General features: G+C 38.0%; 1 protein-coding gene across 1 annotated transcript in view; it reads left to right on the plus strand.

Annotated features, from left to right (window-relative positions):
- LOC103184642 (teneurin-4) overlaps positions 1-23,074 on the plus strand; it is a 359,161-nt gene that overhangs the window by 249,116 nt on the left and 86,971 nt on the right. Inside the window, 6 exon segments of the mRNA XM_042334411.1 lie at positions 934-1,104; positions 6,552-6,766; positions 9,186-9,246; positions 9,249-9,395; positions 12,033-12,134; positions 13,343-13,537. Of these exon segments, the coding sequence (XP_042190345.1) occupies positions 934-1,104; positions 6,552-6,766; positions 9,186-9,246; positions 9,249-9,395; positions 12,033-12,134; positions 13,343-13,537 (891 nt within the window).

Here is a 23,074-nt window from a genome sequence, read left to right on the forward strand (position 1 = left end):
TTCTGGAAGAAAATGCACTTCATGCACTGAACACATTATTTAATCCACTGATGAGAAGTGCTACAGAGTGTCGTCAGAACTTGACAGCTGTATGTTAGTCATCACTTGAGGCAGTGATTTTGTATTCAAGAACTGAATATTGAGCAGATCAAACCCTTTCCCCCCTTGCTTCTCAAGTGGTTATAACTGACAAACACTAACTGTTCAGCAGATCATTTGGTTGTGCAAACAGCAAAGAAAAGAACAGTAAATGCATTTAATAACATTGGAAGTAGCTTCTATTACAAAAGGTGCCTGAAATTGGCTGTCATTCAAGAGTGTTTTTTTTGGAAAGCTGTACTTTTTAATACAGATACGTAGGGCTACAAACAACAACTTGGGCACCAGGATAATTGACCATTGTGAGGCCACAAATTAATAAAAAACAAACAAGGAGAACAATTTTTATCAGTTATTGCCACTATTAACCTTTCCTTCAGAGATGGAATGAAAAGGTTTTATAGGTAGGAGCCATTGTGTTTCCATGCTGGGACAACTTGCACTTGTAACCATTGGATACAATGACATTGCTGAGCAAGTATGTCATTGCATCACTTGTGTCAGCAAAGAGCTATCCAGAATTGGTCTCCGCACTGCCATTTGGGCATCAGTGTTGTGACTGATCTCATTACAGATTCTGCCACAAAGGCAAGAGTGTGACATGTTGCAGGAAGTTCCGCACATTCTGAAAACAACCCATAAAATGGTTATTGGAAATTAAGTAATAAGTTATATCAAACTGCACATGGCTATATAAAGTCATACGTACACTAGTTATGATTTACTCCTACAAGCACTAAAACCAGAACAGGCCTGTACACCGGTGCCTCATTGATCCAGAACTCCTGCAGTGATGCAGCCAGAAAAAGATGACTCTTCTCATTGCTATCACAGCCATGCACCTGTTTGGCCTAAACTGGCACCTGCAGCCGATGGACGGGCAGATATACCAGATCGGTGAGAACAGAGCCAGCAGTTGGCCAGTGCCAACGGACGTCACATTGTCTCCCTCTGGTGGCACAGGTTTAGGCTTGCCTGAGAGGAAAGGCAAAGGAACCAGAGAAGGTATGGTCTACTGTAAGCATAATGAACCCTGTATGAGTGCTATGAAAATGCCTTTAAACCTGCAGTATACTATGATAGGCCTACAGAGGCTGTATTCGTAAAAAAAATTAAAGAGTACAGTTCCCTTTTAATATTTTTCTGCCTTCCATAATTCCAGAAAGTGTCTCAAAAAGAGAAACTAGGTTTTGCTAAATCTTTATAAACAATTTCAATATTTCTCACAGGCTTTTGTTAAATCACCATGTATTCATTCCCTGTCTGTTGCGATGCCTTACCTTTCAATGCAGCAACGTTATATTGCAAAGTATTTAAGACCATGATTAATGCATGCTAACAAAGAGCTCCTGTGGTTACAGCCATGTGATTGTAACCATTGAGTTTGATGTCTTCTGTAAGATTCCCCATTGTAGAAAGAACATTGAATAGAAAGAGTAGAGTCGGGGTTCCAAAGATAATACCAAGATTGAGAATAATTATGGAAATTCAGCCTGAAAATCAAGGCTGATTTCATTGGAACAGAGAAGGTTAACAGGATCTACTAAAGGTCATCAAAATTCTGAAAGGTTTTGAGAGGATAAATATTGAGAGATTATTGCCGTTGGTTGATAAATCAGTAACTAAGCTGCAAATGTTCAGGATTGTCTTTGGAAGAGGAAGGGTAGAAAATATTTTGTCACAAGTTATTAGGTTATTTAATTGGGTTGTTAGAACATGAACTGCTTTAAGTGTCTCCTGAAGCTAAGGTCATAACATTTAAAAGCTAGTTGAATAAGAATTTTCAAAAGAAATCACATAAAAGTGGTGAAGGTGTAGAGGATTTAGGTAATATATAAACCTTGTATTTTATAATTTCTCTTGATTTTGCCACATTATTTTTGAAGAAATCAAAACCTTTTCTGTGAAAATTACAATAGACTTAATGTTTGGTATTGAGTCGGATACATCGCAAATGAATCCAATGTTTTCATGCAGAGAATTCTGTCTTGCAAGATTTGGCTGCTTTTCTCATTTGAGATCAGTACTTGGAGGGAATGGTGCCACCAGGTGTTTCTGATTTCCAGTTCAAAGTTCTTGCACATATTTGGATATGATAACTATCTACCACTGGGGGGGAAATTCTGGTGAGCGTTACATGCATCGCCTTTGGTAGTTTTGGCTTGTAATGGGATATTCCATTGTAATCACTCAACAGAATTTTAACCCATGAATGGCACCAATACGTTTTGTATTTCCAGACACCATCGACTGATAGAAAGTCTAAATGTTTCAGTTTCCATATCTGACTATTAAGGAGTTTAAAAATAACCATTTGCATATTTGATCAAGATATACCTTTATTTGTCATCCCTGTTAATACATATTACACATTGATCTATTAATATTTCCTGCCAAAAAAGGTTTATGGCTATTCTAATGCAGATCCACACAGTGATTTTGTACAGCAGAATCGTGTTCTTTACAGAGAGTTTTAGAATTGTTTATTGTCAATGAGGTTTCCTCTTTCTGAAAGGTCAGCACCTGGTTGCTTGAACTTTAGGATGCGGATCTAAATTCCTCAGCCTCCCTGGGCTCTCCCTCACACTCACCGAACCAGTGCGCAATCTAGGCATCCGGTTCAGCTGTCCTTCCTCCCCCACATCCGGTCTCAGACCAGGACTGCCTTCTTCCACCTCCACCACATTGCCCGCCTCCGACTGTACCTTACCCCAAATGCAACCAAAACCCTTGTGCAAGTGTTTGTCACCTCCCACCTGGATTACTCCAACGCACGCCTCGCCGGTCTCCCCAGCTCCACCATTCAAAAGATCCAGCTCATTCAGAACTCTGCTGCCCACATACTGACTCGGACCAAACTCTGTACCCACATCTCACCAGTTCTGGCCAGACTCCACTGACTCCCCATCACCCAGATCAATTTCAAGATCCTCACTCTCGTGTTCAAATCCATTCACTCCCTGGCACCTCTCTCCCTCTCCAAACCCCTCACTCCCCAATCCACCACTTGGCGCCTCCGCTCAACTGGCAACGGCCTCCTGCTAGTCCCTCGCACCCTCCGTCCCACTATTGGAGATCGCACTTTCAGCCACTACGCCCCAAAACTCTGGAACACTCTACCTCAATCCCTTCGCCTTTCCCCCTCTTTCCTCTCTTTCAAGTTCCACCTGAAAACCTTCCTCTTCGACAGTGCTTACAGCCACCTCCCCTCTCTCCCCCTCCTCCCGCCCCCGCTGGGAGTCAGGCTCTGCCACTGTTAAGGACTCTGAGACGCTACCCTGCATGGAGAGTGCTGTATAAGTGTAAGTTGTTGTTGTTGATGCTCCATAGGCTTTTTAAGCATAGTGCTAGGGACTTTAGTTCATACCATTCAGATTTACTGCACAATTGACTGTTCACGTTATTCAATGAGATAAAACAGTGCAAGCCAAATTTCATAATGTTTACATTTGGTATAGTTCCTTTCACGTCAGGAGGACATCTCAAAGCGCTTCTCAGGATAAACTGTTAGGTGTAGTGACTGCATATTTTGTAGACAACCCAACAACCCAATTTACATATAGCATTGTCCCACAAACATGCATGAAACGAATGACCAATTTACCTTGGGGATTGTTGGTCAGAAAACAGGGAGAAGCTCCCTTCACAAAAAAAATTCCAGTTGTACAATATGCTTTAGTCTTATCATTGCCATCATTTACCTCTGAGACTGAGTTCTGAAGCCTTCACTAAACTTGAATCAAGTCACCACTTTCCTCGCTACAACTTCACTTCCAGTACATATGTGTGGTCAATGCCACAACATTTATTACACTCTAACTTTTCCATTTGTATTCCCACTTATCAACCATGACTGAGGCACCAATATCAATTATGCTACAATAAAAAAATGCATTACATAATGTATTACATATAACATTGTATTGCATATAAATACATTTATAAATTCATATTTTATTTGCGAGGCTGTCTAATAATTTTGATGATTAATTTCCTTGTATAGCCCACACAGTAGCTACATAAAATGAACAGTTGACCAGTTAACATTTGAAAGAAAAAGAATAGAAGTTTATTCTGCACAAAAATATTGAGTGAAAATAAATTGCCTTGTTTATGCACTGAACAGATCCAATAGCAATAAGAAGAAACTGAGCTTAAAATAAATACAATTAAGATAGATATGTAATGTAGGAAAGCTCCCTCATATTCATAATTAAAATAGGAGATTTGGTTAGAAACAGCAATGTAAATATTGCCTGTGAATCATTGCAGATATGACTGCAGGAGATGTTTCAGAAAGTTAATCAGGGCATTTTGATCTTACAGTAGAGTAATTGATTCCCATTAACAGTTCCACTTTCTGTTTATTTTAGTGACGGGCTTTTACTTTAATTAAAACTAGAACAGTTTATTGTTTAAACAGGGCAAAGTAACTGCAAACTGCATTCAGTACTTTGTTCTGGAATTCCATTTCTATTCTTTTATATAAATCCTATTAAACGACTGTGTAGTGATTGCCAGTCACCACAATATCTGCTAGAAAGAAGCTGAACTTTGATGACGGCAAATGGCCTGTGATATACTCAGGCCTGAAATTGTATCTGCTCTTAATCTGAAAGACAATTCTGTCTTAAAATTCAAATCACCCAGAATTGTGGAAAATTCATCAGGTCAGTGTTGAAAGCTGATACAGTTTTAAAACTGCAGAGAAATGGCTTCCAAATTAAAATTAATTTATTAATTTTCCATAATTTGAGTCACCTGAAATTTTAAGACCAAATTATATTAGAAGCTAAGACTAAATCCAATTGTGAGCCTCTGCTGCTCAATTATTGTTATTATATTGTCTGAGGAAGAACCAGGACCATGATCAGTAATCCAGAAAATAAAACTTATCAGAAACAGTTCATAAAATGTAAATAATTAAACGCTGTTCTACATCAACTTAAGAATTGTTTTATAAAATATGTTCTTTGATCTGTTCCTAATCTTCTTGTTTGGAGTGAGTGAAGAAAAGCTTTGAGACTATGTCAATCAAGTACTAATATGAATCATGGAATCATAGAATTATACAGCACAGATGGATGCCATTTGGCCCATCGTGCTGGCTCTTTGAAAAGAGCTACTCAAATCAATCCTACACCCCAGCTCTCTCTCTATAGCCCTGCAAACTTGTCCTCCCTAAATAATTATCTACTTCTCTCTTAAAAGTTGTTAACAAATCGGCTTCACCATCCTTTCAGGCAATGCATTCCAGATCCAAATAACTCGCAATGTGAAAACATTTCTCCTCAACGCCCCTCTGTTTCTTTTAACAATATTTTAAATCGGTGTCCTCGGCTTACCAACCCACCCGTCAGTGGAACTGAATAGGAGTACTTCCAAGTATATCAGTATTTGACATGCTCTGAAAACATGGCCAGCCCAAAGAAATTTTAAACAGCTGTGGGTTGTTAAAATAAATTACTTTTATATTTCAAAAATGCTTCTTAAATTATTAGGAATTCAAATAAACATTAACACCTGGTTGGTGGTGAGAATCCAGCTGTTTTACTTGGCCTTGAATTTTTAAGACCAATTGTTCAAACACATTTTTATGGAGCAGGTTGGGCCTATTCAGAACAAAGATCAGCAAAACTGTGGTCTAAGGTTTCATTAAAAGGTGGAGGTATATCAAAAGGTATATCTGTGGACACTGTTTGCAATCATTAAAATAAATTTATTGCCAACCAAAAGGCTTAGTGGTTTTAACACTTACAATTAACAGCAATGATTTTGCAGAGTAACAGTTTAAATCGTGTTCGTCACATTAAATGAATTGCAGGCAGGCATTTTCTGAAAGCACAAAATCATGGACTGTATGTATGACACAATAAATTCTGCCAAGATTAAGAGATGTCTTGGCAGACCTGAACCTGAATAAGAGATAGTTACCTCCCGAGAGATCTTTATATTAAAAAGATAGATGTTAAATATTACTATAGATGTAATGTGATGCAAAATCAATAGCATTAGAATGGCAACCCACAGAATTTTCCATGAAATGAACAGAACAACATTGTACACAAATGCAATTGCATTCGATCAACTGTAACCAACGGCACTGCAAGATCAGTGTATAACTTTAAGTATTTTTAGTATTTTTAGCTATACGTATCTTAGAATTGGACATATAAATAATAGATTTTAAAAACTAGCATTTGAAAGCAAGAGAGGTAGATCAGATTTCAAGTAGCTTATGCATAGCTGGGTAAAAACACTGCCTTTTGCTTTTATTATGTATCTGTGCATATGATTTTGCTTCTCCCCTTCTTTCTCAACTTTTCTTTGAAATGCATTAAGTTTGAGCCCATTTGGAATGATTTGTATTTTCAGCCATTAATGAAATATGCAGAAACCTCACCCTTGTGTAATGATGAAGCACATTTTTTTTTGGTATCTTATTTCCACAGGAAAAACGGACCATTTGATCCCAGAAGACAACTGCATAGATTCTGGAGAAATCGATGTGGGGCGGAGAGTCACCAAAAAGATACCACCTGGCATATTCTGGTGCACTCAAGTATTTATAGACCACCCAATGTATTTAAAATTCAATGTATCATTAGGAAAGGATGCTCTGGTTGGGATATATGGTCGTCGAGGCCTTTCACCGTCACACACCCAGGTAAGCATTTTACTCAGCAACTTTGAAAGTGGACAAATAAAAAGTATTTTCTGACAGTGGAGTGTTCAGTCTACACCTCAACAGATTGGCAAATTACTAGCTACCATTATGAAGTGGCTACTTGGGCTCAAGAGATCGCAAGAGAAAGTTGAATAAAGAATATCCTTTGAATCTAATTCTCTTTGAAAGCAGACTGAGCGAATCACTCTGACCAGCAAGACACTTCTCTGCTTTCTGTGATAATATAATAATCCTTGCAATTTGTTTCTTTTTGCATTCTGCCTTTGCTAACCAAACCTCATAAAATATTGCAAAAAATAAATGGCTACAGTCATGTGAACAGTTTGCTCACAATGCTATATTTACATATTTCAATTATTTTTTTCACCCACAAGGCAAAAGTACTATTCCTGAGCACTAACAGATTTACTGCTCTGCTGGTAAAGTCTTATATGCTGTGACCTGTACCTAACACTTTGAAATCCTCAATTTTGATTCTATTTAATTGATTACTTTAATTTTAAATATGCATATTAAATACCAGTTTGAGGTTTACAGCATGACAATAGTCCAAAGTGCTCTAAGGTATCGGTACTTTATTTATGCATTGACTCCATCTAAATTGATGTGCAGATGGACCAGACAATAGGTTTATTGAGGAAGTAGAAGTGTTTATAAATGAAGGTGCTTATCAGACTGAGGGTTTAAGACCTATAACTTGTGGTATCCTGTAGCTTAGTGGTTAGAGCAATCGCCTCGCAAACAAAAGGACTTGGGTTCAATTCCCAGGCAGCGCGAAATGTTGGGCAAGTTTCCTTACTACACACACCTCTGTTTACCTATCAGTAAGTAGGAACCTGGTTTTAGTCGATTGGCAGATCACCTTTCCGGAGGTGATAATCCCTTCAATTTTTAAAAAAAATAATAATTATAATTTTGTCACTCAATCCAAGACTGTTTGTGGGACACTGCTGTGCGCAATTGGCTGCTGCATTTCGCCCACATAATATACAGTCAGTTCTCTTTATAGTATATTCTGTGAAGCGCTTTGCATTGTGTCGAAGACGTGATAAGGCACTATATCAAATGCAAGGATTACTGATATTATTATTGGAACACAACACAATTCGCTTTGCACCTGATTTTATTATGCCTGATCTTCCAATGCTTGATGCTCATACTAAATGTCCAAAATAGAAAAGCATTCAATTCCCCAGAACATACATTGAGGTCTATATTGCAGTGATTCCTAACAGTAGTCATCAGTAATGATTCCAAATTGCAAATAATGATTTCTTCCAAAAAACAGGCATACATTGTGCTGCCCTACAGAAACACTACTCTGATGGAATCTACGTTTGAAGTAAGGTTCCCACAGGATATTACTTCCAATTGCAACTTGCAATTCAAATTGCAACTTGGAGTCATCAATAGCATCTCCTATTGCAAATATCTGCAATTTAGACTATTTTGAATTAATTTTGAATACAAATATACTAATAAAAATAATAATCCTTGCATTTGACATAGCACCTTATTACATCATTGAGATGTCCCAAAGCATTTCATCGAATAGCTAATTATTTGGTGTCTGTTTATGATGGGAAACCCCATTTATGAGCAAATAAAGTAAAGCTCACATGGTATACCACATTATGGTTTGTATACATTTGATTCAACTCAGAACATTACTTATGGAAGCATATGCTTTGTGATTGTACATTTAAAGGAAAGCCTGAAACAAAGTAGTTGGTCTTAAGTGTATAAATCCCATTTGAATTTCCCTATCAAATCCCAGGTTCATCAGCTTTAAATTACTTCCAGCATATGATATTGCATTTTAAATATTCTGACAGTTTGCTAACCAAGATAGTATTTCAAAACTCTTATATTGCACTTGGTAGATTGCACTTGGCAGATAATTATAATGCACATGTCGCATCAAAATAACCTTAAGCTTACATAAATATTACATGGGCTTTCTCTTTGAAAATTACAATTGTTTAAATGCAAAGTAGTTTCCGCTGTTTTTAAAGGCATTTGAGCTGCTTTTATGCATTAAGTGTTCATGTTATAGAAAACATAATCCAACTGCAGACACCAACTAACAATTCTATAAAGGCACCAACTAACAATGCTATAATACCTTTCACATAAAGAATCTCACAAATGTACTGTGTATGTTGTGAATTAGACTTTGAAACTGTGCAACAATAATCCAAGAAAAGAGAATCAACTGATTGAGAACAGCAGCGTTTGCATGGAGTCTAGAGTAAACCATTGCCAAAGCCTACATAACTAGATCATGGTGACTTGCTCTTCATGCATGCTGAAGACTAGAGGCTAGCTGGAGCTGGATTGATTGATGTGCTTTTAATGGACTATCACAATAACATGTTTTGTCACTCATTTCTTGTAGTTTGACTTTGTGGAGCTGTTGGATGGAAGACGTCTGCTTGCGCAGGAAGTGAAAAGTCTGGAAGATTCCAGCAGCAGCACAGAAGTTTGGTCCCTCTGACAAACCGTGAGACTGGCTTCATCCGATATCTGGATTCTGGCATCTGGCACTTAGCCTTTTACAATGATGGGAAAGAGGTGGAGCTGGTCTCCTTCATAACCACTATTATAGGTAAGCTATGGAGTATAGAGAGGGGAAGGAGGAGGGATGGAGGCTCATGTCCATTAGAAACACTGACATGGACTAGGTGGCTCTTGTGTAATTTTAAACTAACCCTTGCAAGATAGCTTGCAATGTCAGAAAATGGAGTTTAAAAGATTTTCTATCACAGAAAATAATAATCCATGCATCTGGTACAGCATTTTTGATGTCAACATGACATCCCAAAGTGCTCCACAGGATTTACTGTGAAGTATAGTGACTGTGTATTTTGTAAGCGATGTTAGACAATGTAAGCACAGCAATAACCCATAAACAGCAATGAAGTGAAGGATCAATTTTATCTGAGCAATTGTTGGCCAGGACATTTGTGACAATTTGTGGTACATTTCTGTATGCAAATTGACTGCCGCGTTCACCTACAAAATGCAGGGTCACTACACTTTAGAGTGTATCCTGTGAAACACTTTAAAACGTCCTGCTAACATGAAAGGCACTATGCTGCAGCATATGTAAGAATTATTATTGTATTATTACTATAAAATTGGAGTGTTGAATCAAGGAAATGGACCTGTGTTTATCCTTACAAAGGTATATTTCAATGACAGTTTACAAATGCAAATAAACTCTGCCATTGATACCTGGATATTGGAACTTTCAGCACCTCCCGACTTGAAAGGCACCATAAAAATGTAATTTGATGTTGTTGTTGGAGCTTGTGCATATAACTTGCTTAATGAATTACCTCAGAAACCTAGTTATACAACAAAATGATTTACATTCCCTAGGTTCAGTTGTTTCATAGACAGTACCCAGGACCCTTTGTTGTTGAGTTTTGCTTAATCATTTTACAGCAAACTTCAGAGCAGATTAATTCGCTAGAGGATGTGCAGGACCCACCACAGTAGAAAATAATAAGTTTCTCTCTGCTTTTGGGTCGTCTCCTAACACTTCGTACTGAGGGACAATTGGCTCTGCAATAGGATTGCATATGAAATATTTAGTTTCAGAAGGTAATTGAGTTTCCATAGTTTCCTACAGGATTCATCATAACACGATCTTCTAACTTGTCATTCAATTTTCTGGAACAAGACACAGGGAAATAAATGGCCTACTTTCTATCTGTCAACCGCAGAGACTGGCAGGATAATGTGTTTCTCTGTGCATTTCAGCACAAAGCTTAAAATTAACCTTCGGAGGATTATTATTGCATTTTTACATCATCCCCAAAAGTGAAACAAGAATATGAATTTTACATTTAATTTGCAAATACACGGCTGAACCCATTCACACTAGATTCCACCATCTTCAATCCAATCTGCTGGAGTTCATAGTCTGGAGGAGACAAAGAATATTCAGTTTTCAGATATCTAGGTTTATAAAGTATACCAAGTCCAGAAAATGTGTGAAAGCACTTTTATTTCCTGTTACATTCTGTAACACTCAGTTGTAGATGCAGTCCAGTATACAAAACGGTGTACAAGCAAGAGGACTTGGGTTTGATTCCCAGGCAGGGCAAGACAGTGGGCAAGTTTCCTTACTCCACATGCCTCTGTTTACAGAGGCATATTTACTTAGCAGTAAATAGGAACCCAATTGTTAGTCAATTGGCGGATTAATTTTCTGGGGGTAATAATCCCTTAAAAAATTAAATGAAGAAATAATAATAATTTGATCACTCAATCCACGACTGTTTGTGGGATACTGCTGTGCGCAACTAGCTGCTGCGTTTCACCCACAAAATATACAGTCAATTCACTTTACAGTACATTCTGTGAAGCGCTTTGAGATGTCTCAAAGACATGGTAAGGCACTATATCAAATGCAAGAATTATTATTATTAATATAACTTACACTCTGCCCAGGACATTCCAGCTTAGCCTTCTTTCACACTTGCTTGTCCTCCCTAGGTACATTGTGCCAACTTCTGCCATCCTGGTGGATAAAAAGGTTACAATACAGTTCATACAATTTACATTTATATAGCCCCTATCATGTCGGGGGGACTTCTCAAAAACCTTGACAGTGCTGCCTTGGTCACCTTAGCTGGGGTGAGGAGCTGAAGGGGATGGGGAGGGGAAAGATGACCGAAAGCACAGTCAAAAAGGTATGTTTTGAGGTTGGCCTTAAAGGTTTAGAAAAAACTGACCGGTTTTATTGTGCTGCAGGTGCAGCTCGTATAATGACGAGCCATAGAATTGCCTCAGTGGTGTCTGACTAAAGTCTACTCCGTTTGCACAGGATGATGTGCAATGGTAGTAAATAGAAGCGCTGACCTGAACCAAAAAGGAAAAAGATTAGAAAGAAACCAAAAATTCAATCATAAAAATCTTCAGTGCAATGATATATTGAAGTCAAAACTGAGATATTCCCAAATGGGGCTGCATAAAATCCATGAATATTGAATCCTCCAGGACACAGGAAGTCTGCCTTGCCAACCCATAGGAACTCCAATTTGACTTGAAGAGATTGAATTGAGTGGAATTCTGTGGATTCGTATGACACATCTGGTTACTGTCAGGATTCAGTGTTTACAAAGTTTTGTACGAATTGTGAATATTGAAGTTTTGATCCCATCATTTATCTTTTTCGATCATGTTTGCACATTATTAAAATACGATATTAGATTGTGCTGTCTTCTTCTTTCAGAGTCCTTGGACGAATGTCCTGCCAACTGCTATGGAAATGGAGAGTGCGTATCTGGAATGTGCCATTGCTTTCTGGGTTATATTGGTCCAGATTGTGCCCGAGGTAGAAGCTTCTTGTTGTTACCATGGTAATCTGTTGAAATGTAGACACTATTACAATGACCATTACCTGAGGGTCCTTTTTATATCTGTCCTGGGGAATGAAATATGAATTTGTAACATAATGTACCCTTTTTGGGAAACGAGTTACAATGAGACCAGAATTCAGTTCCCCTGGTGCTGGTGCTTCCTCTCTTACTAGCATGACTGATGCCCTTTCAAGTTTGGAAATTCATGTCAGAGAAGGAACCAGGGCAAGATTCTCTCAAACGCACTCCAAACACTGTTTTTCTTTTAAGTGGCCAATTTTGTTTCAGTTTGTCAATCCCAGGGAATCTTAATCTAAGGAGTTGATCTCTGAGGAGCCGTGTTGTGCAATCCCTCTTTGCACAAGTGAACTGATGAGATAAATCATGAATTCTGCAGATGTAAGCAAACCGCGGTCCCTGCAAGAGTGGAATATAAATCATGTAATGCTGGGCTGTGCAGCATATTCTGTTAGTAGAATTGGGGGACTAATTTTTGTTTATTTTTGAGCTATATTGAAAGGGGGTTCACTTCTGTGCAACTTCTAGACTTCTAGCTCACTTTTCAGCAATGCGAGCTCGCTCACCTCTCGCCTGAAGAATGGTAAACAATTTGAAACGATTAAAGTAAGATTTTATAATAAGCCTTTCAAATATCCTGCATGTCATTGATTGACCAACTTTGCCCCAAAGCATTGTATCAGCACTGCCGTCACCCGTCACTTTGTGGTCCCTGGGCAATAATTTGTGCTTGGGATTCTGCACACTCTGTTTTTGTCCCGGCCAGATGAAGTTCTTGCCCACAGGAGAGAAAAAAAGTAACCTGGAGGGGCTCTCTACTGCACTCCCTGCCTTCTGTCCTTGCAGAATATTGAATGGCCTTTAGAGGCCTAAAAAGAAAGGAGAAAATAAATGATAAATGGGAGGGGGTGCATTTTTCTTTAGAAACTATATCAGTAAAATCCTGCAGTATAATAGCAATTTCACATGATGAGATTTATTCAGCTTTTAATCAAAGCTCATTTTTATCTCTAAGGAACCACCTTCCTTCATTTCAATCCATTCTCGAAATGCTGCAGAAAGATACCTATAATGTGAAAGAACAGTTTAACATTTTTGAAAGTCTCCCAGTCAGTCGGCCTTTGTGTAAGTATTTACAGTACTTCCTTTCCTTTTTCGTTCACAGCTTCTTGCCCAGTTCTATGCAGTGCAAATGGTCAATATGTGAAAGGACGCTGTTTGTGCCACAGTGGTTGGAAGGGAGCGGAGTGTGACATTCCCACAAACCAATGTCTTGACCCGTCCTGCGGCAACCACGGCACCTGCATCATGGGAACCTGCATTTGCAACCAGGGCTATAAGGGAGAGAGCTGCGAAGAAGGTACGTGTCCAACTGCATCATTAATCTTCTATTGTCAACATGGTTCAAATGTCTTGAGTTCATTGAGGCTGAGGAGACGCAGAGTTTAATCCTCTCCTAGACTTCTGTCTCAAGAAAGAACCTGAAAGGTTATAACTGATAAAGATAAGATTGAAATACCCATTGTGCTTCTGTTTCAAAGGATTCATTATGACACAAAACACATAGGGTTGAGGTTATAGTAAATGTGAATTCATTCTGACTGCGTACTTACCTATTATTTTGTTTGCATGAAAGCTAATGTGACCCAATGCTCTCTTTTCTGTCATAAAGCCCTCCTAAAAAAAATCACTTTTTTTCCCCACTGACCTTTCCTTAGAGTGATTAATTGCCAGGAGGTAGCCTCTTGTCAGTTAGCTCCTGAACTTTGTACTCTGGCCGACAAGCATCTGCTAGCAAAGAGAAGCTCTTAACTCACTTCTCGAGGCCTTTTCCCTTTCTAACCACGTTGTGTGTCAGTGGAGTGATGGCATGACAAATAGGCTATATGAAAGGCATCCTGTGTTAAAGCAGTGATTCTTGCATGTTGCCATCTGTTATACAACACTTTATGTTATTTGTTAGCTCGTCTGTCTTATATGTATATAATTTTATCACTCCTTTTACATCTATGTAGACCTGTGCACATTTGAAAGTGATTTATCTTACAGCTTTCTTTGTTGAGTTTTGACAAGTGGAAGAATAGCAAATCACACCTGCCAGTTTTGAGGGATCACACAGTGGTCTGTGACCCAATTCAGGCTCCGTAGCTTTTGCGGCCTTTATTGGCAACAATAGGGTTGAAAATGCAATGATTCAAATTGATTAATTGCGTTATTTGAGATTTTCGGTTTCCGAATATTGGACTCCAGCATTCACTGCGTGGTTCAGCAAAGGCATGTTATGAATCCCAAGCAGACAAAGGTCAATTTGCATCCCGATTTTAAGATTTTGCTAGTTTGTGATTTGTAAATCTCACAGTGAATCTTGCAAGACAATATTCCTAAACTTGGATTTGGACTTAACACAAAACATCTGATTTATGCATTTGTTTCAGAGCCCTATAGCACTTCTCAATTATATCATATTTCTCCTTACCCTTCGTAATAGTGCCAAAGTTCCATAAATTAGTTCTCCTTCTGCGTTATTTGCCTTTCTCATCACTTTCCAATTTAAAGACCAAGTCTACCACTTTTTAGGCCTTGTTAGATTCAACTTTGCTGCCACCACTGATTAGCACTGAGCTCTTGCTCTGTCCACGCAGTGCACAACGCTGCACTTGACAGCAGTACTCAGTGGTAATCAGTGTCTGGAGTGAAGCAGTACAGTATAGCCTTCCTGTATTCCCCTTTGTGTTGAGAGATCTGTGTAAAATACCATGAATTCCAGATTAAAGTGATTTCTTTGAGTAGCCATCAATCAGAATGCAACAGAAATGCAAGTGATTTATTTTTTAGCAATCTTTAAGCCTGGGTTGTCTAGAATTTACTTACAATGCTATTTCTAATAATACAGGCAAAATGCGGATGCATTAAAGACCACAAAATCAGATTGCGTATTGATTTCACAGTATGGAATTCATTTTGTCTTCACATTCAATTTTTTTTTTGGCAGTGCTATAATTAGAAACTTTACATTCCTGCTATCTTAATTTTATTGTAGCATGAACTAACAGTGAGTCAAATCGTTCAGATTTAGCTCTGCCTTTGAGGGTAACCATGCTAATTATGACAGTAAATCATTACACCACCTGGTATTTTTCATTGGAAATGGCCCTCCTGGCATATAGAACTTTTAGCAGGTTAGTTGTGATTGAATGAGGTCCATTTTATATGCCTTGAATGGATATCACTGGCTTAAAGATGCACTAATGAGGAGAAATTGCACCTGGGTCCAAAGTTATTCTATTTTCTTATTTTTTGAAGTGTTCAGAATTTGGCAAATTGTTGAATTCAATCTTAACTTTGAAGTAGCTTTCTGTAGTTCAAAAAAATTATAGAATTTATTTACAATGCCATTTCTATTAATACAGGCAAAACGCAGATACATTAAAGGCCGCAAAATCAGATTGCATATTGATTTCACAGTATTGAATCCATTTTGTCTTCATCTTCAAATATGTTTTCTGTAGTTTCAAAAAGAAATGATAGAAAACCAGCATCAAAGAGAGAGATCAAAATGCATGTTGTGGAGTCTGGTAGCATATTGGTTAGAGCGCTCACCTCGCAAGCAAGAGGATCCAGGTTCGATTCCTGGGCGGGGTAAAATGTGAGGCAAGTTTCCTTACTCCACGTGCCTCTGCTTGCCTAGCAGTACATGGGAACCTGGTTGTTAAGTTGATAGATGGATTGTTTTTCCAGGGGTAATAATCCCTTAAAAAAAACTTGGACACTTTCCACGACTGTTTGTGGGTCACTGGTGCAATTGGCTGCCGTGTTTCACTCACAAAATATACAGACAATTCACTTTACATTCTGTGAAGCACTTTGAGACGTCTCGAAGATATGATAAGGTGCTATATCAAATGCAAGTATTATTATTTTTAAAAAGTTCTGTGCGTTCTGAAAATTAATCGTTTGATATATTCTGCAGTTAAATGTTTAAAAAAACGTAAGCAGGTCATTTATGCAGGTAGTCTTGAGGTGAAACTGCTCTTGTTCAGCGTCTGACCATGCTTGTTCACTGTACAAATTGACCATGGTCATTTAGTGCAGGGACAGACCACACTTAGGAAAGAGACTAACCATGCGTGTTTGTGTAGTGACTAACTATTCTTGCTTAGTGCTGAGACTGTAAACAATATGTGTACTGATAACTGTCGCAGCATAGACTGAAGCCTTTCGGGATCCAAATGGTGTGTCTCCCAAAATGTTTTATAAATACAGACACACAAAAAAAAACAGATCAAATCAGATTTTGTGGGGGACCAAAAACAACTGCAGAATTGATATCAATATTCCTATTACTTATCAAAACAACTATCTAGCTCTTAGATGTAAAATAGTTAACATTGTTCAAATTTGAGAAGAACGCGTCTCTGTGATTTCCTGAGACTTTTAGACGTATCTCTGTGTGTAGCAGCCAGCAGCTGCACCAAGCGAACAGGCGTCTATTTTTGCTTCGAAAATGTCCGAGCTTGTAATTGTTTTTATGCGTAATTGATAGCCTGTGCACCACAAAGAAAACTAATTTTACCAACTCGCAACTGAGTAAGTGCCTGTTCCAAGGAGTCCTCGTTGTATTATCTCAGGTTTATTTTAGAGTAGTCAGTCATTCATAAAAGATTTCTTTCAGATCTGACAGACCACCCTGAGATCTTTACTAATACTGTTTATACGTTTTTCCCTTTCGCATCCTCTACAAAAGGAGCTTTCTGGGAATCTTTAGCCAATAATGGAAGCAGTGTAACAGATGCCTTAATTTCTGAGCACCGGTTGAATAAACAATCCGCAGTTAAATTATATTTTGATTTGGATGTAAAAAGCTGTTTTGGTTCTCAAATGGTTAATTAAGACAGGCAGCTCTGGCAGCAAAGAGATTTAATCTCATAACCTCTTCTCCTTGAAGGTGTACAGCTGGAGTATATGGTGTGACAGATAATGATTTAAAAAAAAGTGAGGGGGAATTGCTTGAAAGATATTTGGATTCAAAGTGGTTTTATTCTGAAAAAAAAGTAATTAACTCTCAGTAAGTAACAAAGTCACAGTTATTAAAAATGTATTAAAGATGCTGCATCCCTGCTGCATTTTGATTCATTTTCCACAAAAACATCTTGAAAAATAGACGTTTGTGACCCAATCAAACCTTACAGCTAACATGTGGCGAAAAGCTAATTAGCACCATTGTACAAGCTACGTCTCGGAGGAAATTCCAGTGCATCACATCTCAGATAAAAGTCACTTTCTACCTTTATTAGAACTAAACGTTTAAAACGATGATTGCAGCTACCAAGAGGTAAGCATTAGCACTGTTGTGCAGTTGCTTTGCCAGGGATCATCACGCATCACTCTTAATGAATTGTGGCTGTAGAAACCTACACTTCTCTTTCTGTCCCTTGTTTCAGAGATCTTATACTTTATGGTCTAAAGTTGTATTAGATCCATTTTCTAATTGAAACCAGTTCAAACTACATCTAAGGCAGTTATATCAGCTCGAGTTCGGCTTAGAGAGCAACTCTGTGTGAGGCCATCTCAACCATGATCGTCCCCTAGTTTCAGCACTCAAAGAACTAGCGTGTGTGAAGGGCTCAAATAAATGCAAGTTGTTGTTGTACTTGTTTTGAGTTTCGCACCATCTGTGAAATAATAATAATAATCCTTGCATGTGATACAGCACCTTTCACATCAGGAGGATGCCTCAAAACATTTCGTAGGTTTTATTGTAAAGTGCAGTGGCTGATATTTTGTAGGGAAACATCTGTTTAATATCACAGAATAATAGAATCATGGAATGTTTGAGACACTGGGGCTATTTGGTTCATTGCATCTGTGCTGAGGCTCGCTCCCCACTGGAACCATCTACTCTAATCCCATTGCATTGCTCTTTCCCTATACTATTCAATACTATTTTTCCTCAAGCATTTATCCAATTTGTTTTCATATGTTGTTATGGATTTGTTTTTTACCAGCCAGTAGTGTAAGCTACTTCATACACCATACCAGCAAGCCTCCAAGCAAAAACATTTCATCAAACCTTCCCTTTTCTCTTCTTACCAGTGATAAAACTCAATGCATGCCCTTGTATTGCTGACTTCAAAGAGGAAAATAGATTAATGCTATACTTTAAGTTTCAATGACATTTTACCTTTCAGAAACAATGTATTTCCAGTATTTTTTTTTATTTTTTAATTTACTTAGTTTTTTTTAATACATTGAGGTATTGCAGATAATAGCAGCATCAAGCATTCCTGGATCAGTTATATTACTAACTAATTTAGAGTGAGTTTGTTATTTTTTAACTTCAAAAGCACAAAAAGAAGATAACAACACTAAAAACAATAATCCTTGAATTTACTTCAGTGGTTTTGGGAGGTCCTCCCAATGTGAAAGATGATATAGAAATGCAATTTGTTTGTTGTTGTTGCTGTACAGCACCTTTCATATTGGAAGAAAGTCTCTGAATGCTTCACAGGATACATTGGAAAGTGTAGTGACTGCATATTTTGTTGACAAAGATACAGCAACAACCTACATTTAGATAACGTAGGGTAATTCCTTGGTGTGCTTTATAAGAATGGGGTTGGACACTAAGCAAGGAAGGGGATTAGGCATGATCCAGAGTCAGGAAGTGGAATTCTGATTTAGTGCACGATGCACTGGTGATTGACACTATTGAAAATTAGGATTCCGCTACCACCTATGTATTGGGGCCCAGTTTTCAATATTTAAGTAGGTTTCTTACCAATTTGAGATGTGAAACTCTTTCCAGTAGGCAAAAGTATATCACCCCAACCCATGGGAACTCTGCTCTATTGTGGTCCACTTTCACAGCAGAGTTCTCACAAGTAGACAGGAATTCTGATGGAATTCTTTGTAAAGAATCCTTTTAAGAAATACCACAAATTAGTCCCCATTATCTCTGTGTCTCTATCTTCTATCTATCCAGTGCCAATTAATAACCAGTGCCAAAATTAGATTTTCTATAGTTTTACAGGAATAAAGGTTTCCGGTATAGATCCTTAATTGTAGAAACAACTCTAACTCTGGTGCAGTAACACTTTAAAACTCCTTCTGGCATTTCATACATTGCATTTCATACATTTCATACTTTTAATAACAATGAGTGTTGTTATGCAGGCAATTGTGCCAGCATCGTCCCACAAACAGCACTAATGACTGACCAATTGATCTATCTATTGTAAATTTGGATCACAGCAGAATTTTGTGTTTGCGGAGAGAATATCGGTCCGACACTATTAAATAAAACTAGTGGCACTGCACAGTGCATCATGTTTTTTCCATAATAAGCCTCTATGAACACTTTGAGACATTCTCCTCATGTGAAAGGCCTACATCAAATGTAAGGATTATTATTATTACTTATGATATTCAAATGGAAACTCCTGAGTAACACCAATATATAGCATCCTAATCCATCACTGAGGGTATTTCATATTCCTTTGTATCCTGCAGATGCAGTTTTTTAAAAAAAATAAACTTAGTGTTGTGTACCGTAGAACATTTGATAATGAAAAATTCCATTCTGAAGTATTTAAGGTTTGATTCCAGAGGGGTGTCTCAGAGGATTGTTTTATAGCTTTAATTTTTGATAATCCAGGAATATAGCCTGTGGTCTATATAGTTTGTTATTCAAAAACTGTCAAAAATATAAATAGCAAGTTCAAGTAGACTGTGTCTGGACTCCAATTACATCAATGTCACAAATCAGTCTACCTTGACTGCCTGTAGCTATGCTGCAAATGGACTTGGTGCAGGTTGTGTTTGAAAATGATAATTAAAAACATTAAGAGACCTGTACTTAGTTGCATCCACGGGCATGCTTTGACCTGGTATTAGCAGGTTCAATCATTGCTTGAAACTGCTGCTTGCTTCACAGTCCCTTCCCTCCATTTTGACTATGCCCACTTTTTCTCTCTCTCTGTTCTGTGAAACAATTAAATCATTTTGTTCCAAACAATAATGGGGTCAATTAATGGGGGCATCAATATTTAACACATCAAATATAACTATATGTGGGGAAGGTACACTCACCGATGCCACTCCAAATTGCAACATCCATGGAGCATTCAAACTCCAAAGTGGCTCTCAACTGACAATCGGCAGATGACCTAACTTGTTACTAAAGAAAACAACTCATAGAGTAGCTGGTATCCTGCTAACTGTTTAAAACAGCTGTCTGTGAGATGCAATTCCAAGGATGTTAACAATAATAATAATCCCTGCATTTGATATAGCACCTTATCAAGTCGTCGAGACATCTTAAAGCGCTTCACAGAAAATACTGTAAAGTGAATTGTATATTTTGTGGATGAAACGAGGCAGCCAATTGCAAAGAGCAATGTCCCACAACAGTAGTGGATTGAGTGACCAAATTATTAATATTATTATTTTATTTTGTACTATTATAATATCTTTGAGAATGTCAGGGTGGGGGGCAGGAATGCTGCCCATCACATCCAGGTACATTCACTGCAATAAACATCGAAAGTGACTCAAAATTGATAACAAATGTTAAATTTGGGCGATATGTAACTTATCAACAGGAGAAAAAAAGTTTACATAGATTTACATACAGCAAAGAAAGAAACCAAATAGTCTTTGCTGGCATTCATATTCCACCTGAGTCTCTACCAACTCTTTGCTCCCTCCCAAACCCCTATATTCTCTTCTCCCTCGTATGTATATCTAAGATTTAAAGACTTCTGAAGCCTTGAAATTGAAGAGTTGAAGATTTTTCACAGCACAAGATTGACAGAAAATGGAATGTTTAACAAAAATGACAACTGGATAGTATTTAAAAGAGGGTGGGGAATACAAATTACTTTACTGCCCCTGGGCTATGGAAAATATAATAATAATTATATAAGCAGGGCTTTTGCCCCTGGTCACTATTTACGTATCTCTGCTGGATTGCGCAGGATTGGATTTAATTGACAATCCCTGTCTTCCAAACTCAAATAGCCTGCTGATGCTTTCTGTCTCGGCTCACAAATGAAGAACAGCACTTGTACCTCATGTTGCCAGCATCCTTGGGCATGCGTTAGTGCCTTCAGCAGAGGAAGAAAGTGGAAAAAGGAATAAAAATGCAAATACATCCTGATTGATCCTTCTGCCATGCAGTCGTTGGTTCCTTTGTTGACAGCCAGAGACAAAATTGGCAACAATGGGTGGTGGTTCCACCCAGGAGGAAGGGAACATTTAAATTGGTTTCAGCAATCTAGAATTCAGTATGGAGAAGCTGCAAAGAGATTACCATGTAACAATATTCTGAGTTCAAGCTAATGAATTGTAGTTAGTTTCAGATGTGTGTGACAGAAGGTAGTCCCCAAATTCCATCTAGTCTGTAAAACCATTTTGCCTCAACATTTAAGATCAGGCAGAATTAGTGGTAAATATTTAAGTGCATTGTTAATTTGGAAGCTGTTTTCCTTCTGTTCTTAAAAAGTAACGACTTCTGCGGTGTCTCGGTGTTATACCAACCAGCTGCTATTTCTTTAGTTCTAACCCCATGCAAGATTTCTAGTTATTTCGTGCTGGTAGTTAGCCTGGCTCAGTTAGTAGCCCAAATCAGGATTGTGAGTTTGTATAATAATCTGGGTTGATACTCCAATGAAATTCTGGGGGAGTGCTGTATTGTTGGAGGTGCTGTCCTTCAGATGAAATGTTAAACCGAAGTCCTTTCTGCCTCTTCAGGTGGACATTAAAGGTTCCATGACACTATTCGAAAATAGAAGGGAATTTCTCTCAGTTTCCTGGCCAATAATCGCCCAAATAAAATTGTTTCTTCACCATGTGGCAGTTTGTGGGCTATCTGTGCACAAATTGGCTGTCGCAGTCACCTACAAATACTCAGCCACCTCACTTTGCCGTAAAATTCCTGTGAAGCGCTTTGAGAGGTTTTATCGACATGATAAGGATATAAAACTCGAGGATTATTATTATCTTTTACAGTATTTATTGGGAGGAAAAGCAAATGGTTGCAATCCACCATGAAATGAGTGGCCTTTCATTTAATAATAACAGTACAAACTGAATTATCGTCTTGGAAAAATAAACGTTAAGAAGATTGTATATTAATACTTTTAATTTATTCGAAATGTTAATTAAGTGCAATGAGATTATTTTTAATATGAAAAACTGGAGACTTCAGTATTCGTAGAACAAATGTTGACACTTTTGATCTCAGATAAAGGTGATTTCTATTGTAAGCTCCTGGTTCCAAGAGGAATTACTTATTAGTGTAGAACACAATGAACTGTCAAATCGTGAATCAAAAAATGCAAGCTTCTCAACAGCACTATTTCAGAAGTTCTCTCTGCTGCATAATCTTTGAAATGTATTTTTTCCGAAGTGTTGGTAAGAGAATATTTCAGCTCTGGCCCTGAGTAGAGGTATTTGGCCATTCCAAAAAAGACAATCAATTTCAAGAACATTTCAGCAGCAGAATTTGTCAGCTTGGTTCTCAAGAGGAGACTTTCTGCCTCTGCTTTCTTCATCAATCTTGAGACTCATGTCGCTAAAGAGCCAATGCCCAGAGGTGTTTTATTTTTAATTCTGATTTCCAAGAATATGCCTGTCTTTTTCTATAATAGAATGTTAGTGTATTTTGTTACTGTATCGAAATAAAAATATTATAGTAATACCCCACACCCACAGCCACTTCCTCTGCTCTGCCAACTCTGTCCTGCTTTGTGTTCAAAACCTGCTCCACTCTGCTCTGCCCCATCATCACGGGACAAGCCTTCAGCCACTTTGCCCCCACTCTCTGATACTCTCCCAAAATCCCACTACCTCACTCCTTCCTTCTCCACTTTTAAATTCTTGCGTGTAGATCTACCTC

The sequence above is a fragment of the Callorhinchus milii genome, unplaced genomic scaffold (assembly GCF_018977255.1).
Source record: "Callorhinchus milii isolate IMCB2004 unplaced genomic scaffold, IMCB_Cmil_1.0 Scaffold4, whole genome shotgun sequence".
In the NCBI taxonomy this organism is placed as follows: Eukaryota; Metazoa; Chordata; class Chondrichthyes; order Chimaeriformes; family Callorhinchidae; genus Callorhinchus; species Callorhinchus milii.